This window comes from Neoarius graeffei, chromosome 6 (genome assembly GCF_027579695.1).
Source record: "Neoarius graeffei isolate fNeoGra1 chromosome 6, fNeoGra1.pri, whole genome shotgun sequence".
In the NCBI taxonomy this organism is placed as follows: Eukaryota; Metazoa; Chordata; class Actinopteri; order Siluriformes; family Ariidae; genus Neoarius; species Neoarius graeffei.
The window spans coordinates 86687123-86700199 of record NC_083574.1 but is presented as its reverse complement, the minus strand read 5'-3'; the positions used below and the strand labels follow the sequence as shown (position 1 = coordinate 86700199).

The window sequence follows — 13077 nt, the reverse complement described above, 5'->3', positions numbered from 1 at the left end:
ACAGATATGGGCGAGTGGTGTGGACGTGTAAAGACTGCGTCTGTTTGAAAGACCAAACACATACATGTCAACCTTTGGTCAATCAAACCTGTATAACCAACCTCCAAAATCCGTATAAGATCTCATCTCATCTCATCTCATTATCTCTAGCTGCTTTATCCTTCTACAGGGTCGCAGGCAAGCTGGAGCCTATCCCAGCTGACTATGGGTGAAAGGCGGGGTACACCCTGGACAAGTCACCAGGTCATCACAGGGCTGACACATAGACACAGACAACCATTCACACTCACATTCACACCTACGGTCAATTTAGAGTCACCAGTTAACCTAACCTGCATGTCTTTGGACTGTGGGGGAAACCGGAGCACCCGGAGGAAACCCACGCGGACACGGGGAGAACATGCAAACTCCACACAGAAAGGCCCTCGCCGGCCACGGGGCTCGAACCCAGGACCTTCTTGCTGTGAGGCGACAGCGCTAACCGCTACACCACCGTGCCGCCTCCGTATAAGATGCAAATTAAAATAATTTACCTAAAATTTGAATGATAATTAACAATGATATATCCCAGTTACTTTTTTATTCAATATTAATAACAATAAACCTTCAGAATGAATGCAAAGTATTTTTCCAGTCTCACCTGTGAAAGGTAATCCCATGTGATCTCGTTTGGACGGTAAACCTGTTAGTACAGTTAAACGCAGGACATGAATGAGGCATCTTTATTCTCGGCTACTGTCTAGACGCTATACCAGAGACGGTTGAAGAATCTCCACTTTGCCACATCCAATATGGATGACGTATGATTCTACGCAGAAGGTGGCGTCTATGTTTATATGTCTATAACTTCCCGGTTGGCGGGATTCTCGCAATGCGGTGTGCGCATGATCAAAAGTGGAACGAAGTCTCGCTACCACAAGATAACGCGCGATTTCATAAGACTCTTTACTGGCTGTCTGTGCTGTACAGTACGTTTATCATCGTGGGAATTGATTATAGCTCTAAATAAATATTGAAGTTTTTTTAAAGAATCCGTATAACTTTATTTATACGCCCGTATACTACGTTTATTGAATCAAATCCGTATAAAATACGGACATTCCGTATAGGTTGACATGTATGCAAACAATCTCTATCTTATCGACATTCGGCTCCCTGAACAGCACCGGCCTCGATCAAGGCCGTTGCTGGGGAAACATTTCCCCCAGAAGGTCACTGCTGGGAGACACTCTCGCATTCCTTCCCCAATTTTCCACGGTCGCCATTTTTCACCCCCAGTGTGTCAAGCGGGTGCATGACCAGCGCCGCTTGCATGGCTGCAGGAGCGGACGGCTGCTTGCTTGCACTGGGTTACTTCTACCTCCTCCCCACCCCTCCCCCCACCCCTGATTGCCCCCTCCTTCCCCCTTTCCCCCCCTCAAGTCCCATGTTTTAAAGTGTACTTGTGTTATTGTGTGCTTGTGCGGAGGTTTTTAAATGCTCCCACACTGTACTCCTGATAGGAGCATAGTGGGGGGGGTGTTCTTTTTTTCCTCATCTTTCCTCATGTTACTACTGTGTTTCTTTTTCTTTTATCCCTGTCTTCCTGTCCTGTTCCCCCTCTGTAAGGACAGGTTGATGGTCAATTTCACTGGTAACAGTGACAATAAAGGGTTCATTCATTCATTTTGTATTTTATTTGTGTAGGTTTTTTTTTAAACTAATTTGAAGATCTTGGATAGCTACATAGGGTGGTGTAGTGGTTAGCACTGTCGCCTCACAGAAAGAAGGTTCTGGGTTCGAGGCCGGTGGCTGACGGGGCTTTCTGTGTGGAGTTTGCATGTTCTCTCCATGTCTGCATGGTTTTTTCCAGGTGCTCCGGTTTCCCCAACAGTCCAAAGACATGCAGGTTAGGCTAATTGTTGGCTCTAAATTGACCGTGAGTGTGAATGGTTGTTTGTCTGTACAGTATGTCAGGCCTGCGATGACATGGTGACTTGTCCAGGGTGTACCCCGCCTCTCGCCCATAGTCAGTTGGGATAGGCTCCAGCTTGCCTGTGACCCTGCACAGGATAAGTGGTTACGGATAATGGATGGATGGATGGGTAGCAGATGTAGTATATAGATATTGAGGACAGCCATGACCTGAAGGTTAGAGAAGGACTCAAAGGGTCACTGGTTCGATTCCCGGGACCGACAGGAAAAATGTGAGGAAAGTTGAGTGAATGAACAGCACTTTCCCCTCCCTCTGTATCATGACTGAAGTACCATTGAGCAAGGCATCTAACTGCTCCCTGGGTGCTGTAGCAGTGGAGCTACCTCCTGCTCTGGGTATGTGTGTGTGCTCATTGCTCACTTGTATGTTCACTGCTTCCTTCAGAAGAGGAATTTCACTGTACTTGAGTGTACGTATGACAAATAAAGGCTTTTTCTATAGGTAAAGCACTAAAAAGTAAATCTGCAATGTTCAACTGAGAGAAAAGTTTGTTTTTAGTAAGTTTCCACTTCACGAACAAATGGGTCATTTTGTCCTTAACAGAACACAAGGGTTAAACACAGGTGACTATTTTATATTTGACTATTTATCTAGTACCCGAATATTTGTGTATTTAATCGTGCTTTTCAATCATGATTGTCAACAGGTAAACAGCTACAAGATGCATTTAGCAGCAGTGAAATCCTTACTGCCAGAGAAAGTCGTACCCAAGCCTGTAAGCGGACCCGTGTTGTTCTGATATCACTGTTCTCTCCTAGTGCATCTCAAACAATTAGAATATCGTGAAAAATTTATTTTCAATCAGTTATTTAAGAAAGCGAAAATTTAATATATTCTAATGTCATTAGATGTAAACGAAAATGTTTCGTCCATTTTTCTGTTTTAATTTTGGTAATTATGGCCTACAGTGCAAAAAAACCCAAAAATCTCAAAATATTAGTGTTTCATTTCGAGTTTGAGTAAGACAGTATAAATACCGTGCATTTCTCGGTCTAGTTCAGTACACTCAACCACAATCATGTTGAAGACTGCTGACTTGACAATTGTCCAGAAGACGATCATCGACACCCTCCACAAGGAGGGTAAGCTACAGAAGGTCATTGCTGAAAAGGCTGGCTGGAAAAGGTGCACAAGCATCAGGGATGACTGCAGCCTTGAGAGGATTGTCAAGAAAAGTCGATTCAAGAACTTGGGAGAGCTTCACAAGGAGTGGACTGAGGCTGGTGTCGGTGCATCAAGAGCCCCCACGCACAGATGTCTTCAAGAAAGGGGCTACAACTGTCGCAGTCCTAATATCAAGCCCCTACTGAACTAGATACAACGTCAGAAGCGTCTTACCTGGGCTAAGGAGAGAAAGAACTGGAGTGTGCTCAGTGGTCCAAAGTCCTCTTTTCAGATGAAAGTAAATTTTGCATTTGACTTGGAAATCAAGATCCGAGAGTCTGGAGGAAGAGTGGAGAGGCACAGAATCCAAGGGGTTTGAAGTCCGGTATGAAGTTTCTGCAGTCTGTGATGATTTGGGGTGCCATGTCATCTGCTGGTGTTGGTCCACTGTGTTTTATCAAGTCTAAAGTCAGTGCAGCGTCTACCAGGAGATTTTCGAGCACTTCATGCTTCTGTCTGCTGACAAGCTTTATGGAGATGCCGATTTCCTTTTCCAGTAGGACTTAGCACCTGTCCACGGTGCCAAAACTACTACCAAATGGTTTGCTGACCATGATATTACTGTGCTTGATTGGTCAACCAACTCGCCTCGCCTGACCTGAACCCCAGAGAGAATCTATGGAGGAAAATGAGAAACGGACGAGCTGAAGCCCGCTATCAAAGCAACTTGGGCTTCAATAACACCTCAGCAGTACCACAGGCTGGTCGCCTCCATGCCACACCGCACTGATGCAGTAATTCATGGTAAAGGAGCCACAATCAAGTATTGAGTTTATAAATTAACATACTTTTCAGACTGTATCGTAAATCCTTTTTCCATTGATCTGAGGAAGTATTCTGAGTTTGAGATACTGGATTTCTCATGAGCTGTCAGCAAAATTGAAACAAAAAAATGGCTAGAAATATTTTACTTTACGTATAATGAATATAGAATATATGGATGTTTAGCTTTCTGAATGAAATTAGGAAAAAACCCAACCTTTTCCATGATATTGTAATTGTTTGAGTTGCACTAGTAGATAATAATCATAAATCTTGCCCTTGGTTACACACCACTTTTTACTTTACAGCTTGACATACGGTTGCCGGATGACCTCGCAAAAGCCAACATGGGCATTCTGAGAGCTAATCCATCAAGGCAAGGTATTAACAAACCAGCACTCACTCATTCACTGAAACCACCGGATCTATTAAAAAGCGCATGAAACAGTCTCAAGCCCTGCTGGTGTTGCATGTAATAATTGGCTTTCCACTCTCCCCGTCCAAACACGTCTTTTGTTCAGACTGCAGGGTGGCCCTGCATGGTAAAACACTCCGTACCCCAGTACTGGCGTTTGTGAAAGAGTTCACAGGGGTGGAGCACACTCTAACACCCCCTCGGGTGACAGTCAAGAGCGGGAAAGCAAAGCGAGACGACCACAGCGCAGAGCTCACCTCCGCCCACAGCAAGGCCCCAGTCGGTGAGAACACGCCTGTGAACAAACACTTTTTTTTTTTCTCTAGAAACAGAAACGGTTATTCTTCCTGTGTAGTATGCATAGTTCCTGATTTCAGAGAAAAAGCAATTTTAGAACAATCTCTTGATAACCTGGTTATAGAATATACCCCGATATCATGATGTAAGATGATTTATGAATGAAAAATTCTGTAGCTGTATTTTCCGAGTCTTTTGACTGGAAGTATCAGTCAGAAGTAATGAGTAAAAACCCTTCGATGCATGCTTTTATAGGAAAATAATCAACGACAGGGTGGTGTGATGCAGGTGCACACAAAGCAGTACATCACAGCTGCACATCCTGAAGTGTTTTTATAACGTTTATACCACAGCAAATTGACAACGGTTACAATTTTTAGGTACATCTCAAATAGTCTAGACGTTCATAAACTCCTAGAAAAAGAAGATAAAATATATACAGTTGTGGTCAGAAGTTTACATACAGTGACATGAATGTCATCTTGGATATGAATGTCATGGCAATATTTGCGTTTTCAGTAATTTCTCTGAACTGTTCTTTTTCTGTGGCAGAATGATTGTACAGCATACAGCTTTAATTAAAAAAATCACTAGAATTTGGTGCACAAGTTTTAATTTTCTTTGGGTTTTCTGAAATCAATACAGGGTCAAAATTATACAGACAGCACACCTAATATTTGGGTAAAATGTCTCTTCGCAAGATTCACCTTGACCAAACAGTTTTGTTTACCATGAACAAGCTTCTGGCAGAATTCTACTCGGATATTTCACGACTCTTCATGGTAGAATTGGTAGAGTTCAATTACATTTTTTTTTTTCTTGGCATGGATTCGACTTGCAGTGGTGCTTGAAAATTTGTGAACCCTTTAGAATTTTCTATATTTCAGCATAAATATGACCTAAAACATCATCAGATTTTCACACAAGTCCTAAAAGTAGATAAAGAGAACCCAGTTAAACAAATGTGACAAGAATATTATACTCGGTTATTTATTGATTGAGGAAAATGATCCAATATTACATATCTGTGAGTGGCAAAAGTATGTGAACCTTCGCTTTCAGTGTCTGGTGTGACCCCCTTGTGCAGCAATAACTGCAACTAAACGTTTCCGGTAACTGTTGATCAGTCCTGCACACCGGCTTGGAGGAATTTTAGCCCGTTCCTCCGTACAGAACAGCTTCAACTCTGGGATGTTGGTGAGTTTCCTCACATGAACTGCTCGCTTCAGGTCCTTCCACAACATTTCCATTGGATTAAGGTCAGGACTTTGACTTGGCCATTCCAAAACATTAACTTTATTCTTCTTTAACCATTCTTTGGTAGAGCGACTTGTGTGCTTAGGATCGTTGTCTTGCTGCATGACCCACCTTCTCTTGAGATTCAGTTCATGGACAGATGTCCTGACATTTTCCTTTAGAATTTGCTGGTATATTTCAGAATTTATTGTTCCATCAGTGATGGCAAGCCGTCCTGGCCCAGATGCAGCAAAACAGGCCCAAACCATGATACTACCATCACAATGTTTCACAGATGGGATAAGGTTCTTATGCTGGAATGCAGTGTTTTCCTTTCTCCAAACCTAACACATTTCTCATTTAAACCAAAAAGTTCTAGTTTGGTCTCATCCAGCCACAAAACCTTTTTCCAATAGCCTTCTGGCTTGTCCACATGATCTTTAGCAAACTGCAGATGAGCAGCAATGTTCTTTTTGGAGAGCAGTGGCTTTCTCCTTGCAACCCTGCCATGCACACCATTGTTGTTCAGTGTTCTCCTGATGGTGGACTCATGAACATGAACATTAGCCAATGTGAGAGAGGCCTTCAGTTGCTTAGAAGTTACCCTGGGGTCCTTTGTGTCCTCACCGACTATTACACGCCTTGCTCTTGGAGTGATCTTTGTTGGTCGACCACTCCTGGGGAGGGTAACAATGCTCTTGAATTTCCTGCGTTTGTACACAATCTGTCTGACTATGGCTTTGTGGAGTCCAAACTCTTTAGAGATGGTTTTGTAACCTTTTCCAGCCTGATGAGCATCAACAACGCTTTTTCTGAAGTCCTCAGAAATCTCCTTTGTTCGTGCCATGACACACTTCCACAAACATGTGTTGTGAAGGTCAGACTTTGATCGATCCTTCAAATTAACTGCTAATCCTAGAGGTTCACATACTTTTGCCACTCACAGATATGTAATATTGGATCATTTTCTTCAATAAATAAATGAGCAAGTATAATATTTTTGTCTCATTTGTTTAACTGGGTTCTCTTTATCTACTTTTAGGACTTGTGTGAAAATCTGACGCTGTTTTAGGTCATATTTATGCAGAAATATAGAAAATTCTAAAGGGTTCACAAATATTCAAGCACCACTGTATATAGTATCATCTGGAAGCATTACATATATAAGGTGGTAATTAATTAATGAAGCTGTTTAACGTGTTTGGCCATTTCTTTTATTCCAAGCGTGTTTTTAATTAAATGAACAAACGTTCACATGAAAGAATGAGCAAATAATCAGCTAAATAATTAGGAAAATGTGTTCGCCATGCTCGCTCGTTTCACTGTCGTCTCCCCCTCCCGATCATTGCAGTCAGGATTATTTCAACTGTTATCCACAATGCCAAGTGGGCAGAGAGAGAGAGAGAGAGAGAGGTTTTGATCTGTGTGTACTTAAAGTGCCATTCCACCATTGGATGTATTCTTTGGCATAAAATACAATATATTTTATGACAACATGACTAGACAGAGAAATCTTTTAGCTTCAAAATGATATATCAAACATAATGTTTGACAATGACAAGTATATTAATTTTGCGACCAAAGTCACCTACCCTTTTAATTTCCGCGCGGTAGTGAAACGTGATGTCATCGGCAGGTTCCCCTTCTTGTGTACCAGGTGTCGGTCTATTTTTAGACCAGGAAACCCCCAAAGTGAGAGAGTCATTTCTCCTCGTATATGGGGGCCAAAAAAATTGCAAAAAATTTAGTTTATCTTTCAGTTAGCTAGATTTATTGGTATTATTTTTATCGCATTCTATCCGCCATTGCTGATAATATGTGCCACGTCACACGTCACGTGGTACACAAGAAGGGGAACCTGCCGATGACATCATGCGCGGAAATTAAAAGGGTAGGTGACTTTGGTCGCAAAATTAATATACTTGTCGTTGTCAAAAAATTATGTTTATATCATTTTGAAGCTAAAAGATTTCTCTATCTAGTGATACCATTTATATATGTTGTCAAAATATATTGTATTTTATGCCAAAGAATACATCCAATGGTGGAATGGCACTTTAAGGGGGTTGAATTGACCTCCGTATGTATATATGACACTAAATGAGTTAATCACTCGCCTAATGGAGTTAAATGTGATTAAAATGTGGCGATATCAGTGTGACATTCCGATATCCGTACTTGATACCATAACATATTGAAAAATATTCATAATGTTTTCCATATATTTATTTAATAATTAACTTGATGTACTTGCAATGTACAAGAAAAATAATTGAACACGGGCAGTAGATTCAACACCAGTCTCCGCCATTGACTGTGAGACAGAGTCCTTCGGAGGCGCAGTGCGTCCTGCGTATTCAGCGGCGAAGCGAGTCGCTCTTTGTTTTGAACGAGTGGTCCGGGTCTCTCGTAAATTCCGAGCAAACTAAAGGACTACTATGGCTACGATGGTCAGGAAAACCACGTTAGCTTGACGATGGATCTTAAGAGGCCATTTAAGACTCTCTTGGCCTTAAGATGCTTTCGGGAAACCCATCCATGCTCAACGTTTTGGGTCGATCTTCCCTCAGGGAACAAAACTTGGTTGTTTGTTTGTTGATTTTTTTTTTCCTGTTGTAAACAATTTGTTTACAACTTTGTTTATTTTCAGTTAAATCATGTCTCCTCCCTCCCTCCCTCCCTCCCTCCCTCCCTCCCTCCCTCCCTCCCTCCGTCAGTTCTCAATGGATTTCAGTTCTGATTGTTTTATTTGTAAGAACTCTGCCTTCTGTACAACACTTGGTCGTTGTATTGTCATGTTCATCTCATTATCTCTAGCCACTTTATCCTGTTCTACAGGGTCGCAGGCGAGCTGGAGCCTATCCCAGCTGACTACGGGCGAGAGGCGGGGTACACCCTGGACAAGTCGCCAGGTCATCACAGGGCTGACACATAGACACAGACAACCATTCACATTCACACCTACGGTCAATTTAGAGTCACCAGTTAACCTAACCTGCATGTCTTTGGACTGTGGGGGAAACCGGAGCACCCGGAGGAAACCCACGCGGACACGGGGAGAACATGCAAACTCCGCACAGAAAGGCCCTCGCCGGCCACGGGGCTCGAACCCGGACCTTCTTGCTGTGAGGCGACAGCGCTAACCACTGCACCACCGTGCCGCCTGTATTGTCATTTTTTGCCAAAAAATTAGTCATTAGGTCAACTTTAGTAACACATTTTCTTCTGACTAGAATTGTATCTCCTCTCTCATTTATCATGCGACTTCGGTTCTGATCGATGTTTTGGGTCGATCTTCCTTCTGGGAACAAAATTTAGTCCTTTGTTGATTTTCCTGTTGTAAACAGTTTGTCGTGGAGGTTGGTCCTCTCTCACACCGTCACATTTCGGTTGTGTTTGATGGTTTGGTCGTCATGGTTGTTTTGATGAGCCAGATGAGCAACTACGTCCTTAATACATCATCCATTTTATCCGCTTATAATTACGCTTAACGTTGTGGAACGTCGACGAAAGAAGTTTTCACTTACCTTATAGCAGTGATAACTAGTCATTTCATCATCATTCTTTCTTTTTCCTTTCTTTTTTTAAAAGATATTTTTTGGGTTTTTTTTCACCTTTATTAGATAGGACAGTGTAGAGACAGGAAACGAGCAGGAGAGAGAGAGACGGGGAGGGACCGGGAAATGACCCCGGGTCGGACTCGAACCCAGGTCCCCGGATCCACGGCATGGCGCCCCATCCACCTGAGCCACGACGCCTCCTTCTTTTTCCTTTCTGTTCAAGTGAATAAGACAAAAAAAACACCCTCAGGTTTTTGTGTTACTCAGAAACTACAAAGTCCTCTGTCCCGAAGACTTTCCTGTAGTAGAAAACTTAAAGGAGAACTGAAGTCATTTTTAAACTTTGCTTTATTTCTTAATTAACGTGTTATTCAATTTTGTTTTCGGTTTTAGTAACCTTATATCGTGACTCGTATTGGCAACTAATCGCAATTAAATATTATACTCATCGGCCTATTCGGTTTTTAGCCGTGTTGAATTTAGTTCGTTTGGTCCACGGCAGGCGTCGCTTATCCGCGTGATCTTCACGAGACTTGTGCGAGACTTCGAAACGTGAAGTGTCTGCCATCATTTTGAAAACTGTTTTCCAAACGAAGTATTGCACAAAAACAAGTTTAAATGACGATTACTACCTACTTTTTTTCAAACCAGGGTTCTCCACGAGGGGTTTTAGAGGTGTGGGCCGCCCCCCTTTCTGTGATTCCCGCCCCCGTTTAATTTCTGCCGTCCCTTTGTTTTCTTTGTGACAGATAGCCTTTCTCTGTTGGAGTACCGACAACGCGACAACACCCGAGTATGAAACTCATTTACCAGCAGTTAGTTTAGTCAGTCTGACGATTATAGTCTAAGAAAAGCGTTTCACACTTCGGCGTTTTTGACACATCGTTCTTGCGCCAGGAGATAACACGCCTTTATAATAACGTGTGAATCGACACCAAGTTGGAGATAACTGATTGTTATTGTCGGCAGAGAAATAAAGGATAAAAACAAAAAGTTCAAAGTTGGTGCGGCAAGCGTGATATTGCCTATAAAACCGTGAGGATATAACCTGGCTGTCAGTGTTACTGTAGCTCTTGAAGTGCGTACACTCTGTCGAAATGTCTCTCGAGCGATTCGGTTTTACGCGTAAGTGTTCCACTGTCGACATCGAAAACATCGATCCAAAACGGCGTAAGATCTCTGGTCAGGCTACTACTAGCAATGCCACAAGCGAAGTTCCTAAGCTGAGTGACAACAAGAAGCATCGTAGATCCGGATGGTATCCGCAGTGGAGTGAAAAGTACAAATGGCTTTACTACGAAGAGGGTGAAGGTAAGATTTGATCTTTTTAAACAGACTAGTTTGTTAACAATTTCCAAATTTAACAACAATTAGCAAATTTTATGCAAATTACATATGTAAATTTATGCAAATTTATTTCAAGGTCATCCGATTGACCCCCACCCCCCTATATTTTCAATCCGTGGAGAACCCTGCAAACTTTCCTGATTGCTGTCAAAACAAACAAAACTTCCAGCTTGATCCCGTCAGCATTCGAACGAGGGCGCGTTCATCTTCTGACGACGTCGGCAGATGTTGGTCGCTTTGATTTCCGCTGTACGTTTTACTCCTGTCCTACGATGTCTCGCGCAGGTCTCAACGAATCTCTTTGACATATGGACTGATATATTACATAGCGTATTTCAAACACTGATAACTTGCTATAGCAAACTAGTGATCAAAAATGCATTCCTATATTTAATAAAATGAGAAATAGGATTTTAATGATGATAAATTTGCCTTCAGTTCTCCTTTAAAGGGGACGTATCATACAACCCCGATTCCAAAAAAGTTGGGACAAAGTACAAATTGTAAATAAAAACGGAATGCAATAATTTACAAATCTCAAAAACTGATATTGTATTCACAGTAGAACATAGACAACATATCAAATGTCGAAAGTGAGACATTTTGAAATTTCATGCCAAATATTGGCTCATTTGAAATTTCATGACAGCAACACATCTCAAAAAAGTTGGGACAGGGGCAATAAGAGGCTGGAAAAGTTAAAGGTACAAAAAAGGAACAGCCGGAGGACCAAATTGCAACTCATTAGGTCAATTGGCAATAGGTCAGTAACATGACTGGGTATAAAAAGAGCATCTTGGAGTGGCAGCGGCTCTCAGAAGTAAAGATGGGAAGAGGATCACCAATCCCCCTAATTCTGCGCCGACAAATAGTGGAGCAATATCAGAAAGGAGTTCGACAGTGTAAAATTGCAAAGAGTTTGAACATATCATCATCTACAGTGCATAATATCATCAAAAGATTCAGAGAATCTGGAAGAATCTCTGTGCGTAAGGGTCAAGGCCGGAAAACCATACTGGGTGCCTGTGATCTTCGGGCCCTTAGACAGCACTGCATCACATACAGGCATGCAAGCAAAATGCATACAGGCAAAATGGGCTCAGGAATATTTCCAGAGAACATTATCTGTGAACACAATTCACCGTGCCATCCGCCGTCGCCAGCTAAAACTCTATAGTTCAAAGAAGAAGCCGTATCTAAACACGATCCAGAAGCGCAGACGTCTTCTCTGGGCCAAGGCTCATTTAAAATGGACTGTGGCAAAGTGGAAAACTGTTCTGTGGTCAGACGAATCAAAATGTGAAGTTCTTTATGGAAATCAGGGACGCCAAGTCATTCGGACTAAAGAGGAGAAGGACGACCCAAGTTGTTATCCGCGCTCAGTTCAGAAGCCTGTATCTCTGATGGTATGGGGTTGCATTAGTGCGTGTGGCATGGGCAGCTTACACATCTGGAAAGACACCATCAATGCTGAAAGGTATATCCAGGTTCTAGAGCAACATATGCTCCCATCCAGACGACGTCTCTTTCAGGGAAGACCTTGCATTTTCCAATATGACAATGCCAAACCACATACTGCATCAATTACAGCATCATGGCTGCGTAGAAGAAGGGTCCGGGTACTGAACTGGCCAGCCTGCAGTCCAGATCTTTCACCCATAGAAAACATTTGGCGCATCATAAAACGGAAGATACGACAAAAAAGACCTAAGACAGTTGAGCAACTAGAATCCTACATTAGACAAGAATGGGTTAACATTCCTATCCCTAAACTTGAGCAACTTGTCTCCTCAGTCCCCAGACGTTTACAGACTGTTGTAAAGAGAAAAGGGGATGTCTCACAGTGGTAAACATGGCCTTGTCCCAACTTTTTTGAGATGTGTTGTTGTCATGAAATTTAAAATCACCTAATTTTTCTCTTTAAATGATACATTTTCTCAGTTTAAACATTTGATATGTCATCTATGCTCTATTCTGAATAAAATATGGAATTTTGAAACTTCCACATCATTGCATTCCGTTTTTATTTACAATTTGTACTTTGTCCCAACTTTTTTGGAATCGGGGTTGTAAAAACAACAAAAAAATCACTTTTTCAGTGCTTGTTTAGGTATCTCGAGTGTCTACCAACCCACAAACTCTGAAATAAGACGCCCAGTCGGTTTCTTTTGAGCCCCTATATGTCACAAAACGTGTCCTTCAACATGCTGTTCAGATTTGACTCCTCTTCCTATGTTACAACATTAGGGAGCTCATTAGATTAGAATGATCCCGCCCCTTTATTTGAATGTCTCCATTCCTGGCCTTTACGAATGAATATT

The 13077-nt window shown here is 42.1% G+C and overlaps 1 protein-coding gene across 5 annotated transcripts in view; it reads left to right on the top strand.

Annotated features, from left to right (window-relative positions):
• Positions 1–13077, top strand: part of LOC132888134 (leucine-rich repeat-containing protein 49) — a 148670-nt gene that overhangs the window by 850 nt on the left and 134743 nt on the right. For all 5 annotated transcript variants that reach the window (XM_060924154.1, XM_060924151.1, XM_060924150.1 and 2 more), the window contains exons 2-4: positions 2622–2690; positions 4210–4282; positions 4423–4599. In XM_060924154.1, the coding sequence (XP_060780137.1) occupies positions 2622–2690; positions 4210–4282; positions 4423–4599 (319 nt within the window). The remainder of the gene's footprint in view (positions 1–2621; positions 2691–4209; positions 4283–4422; positions 4600–13077) is intronic.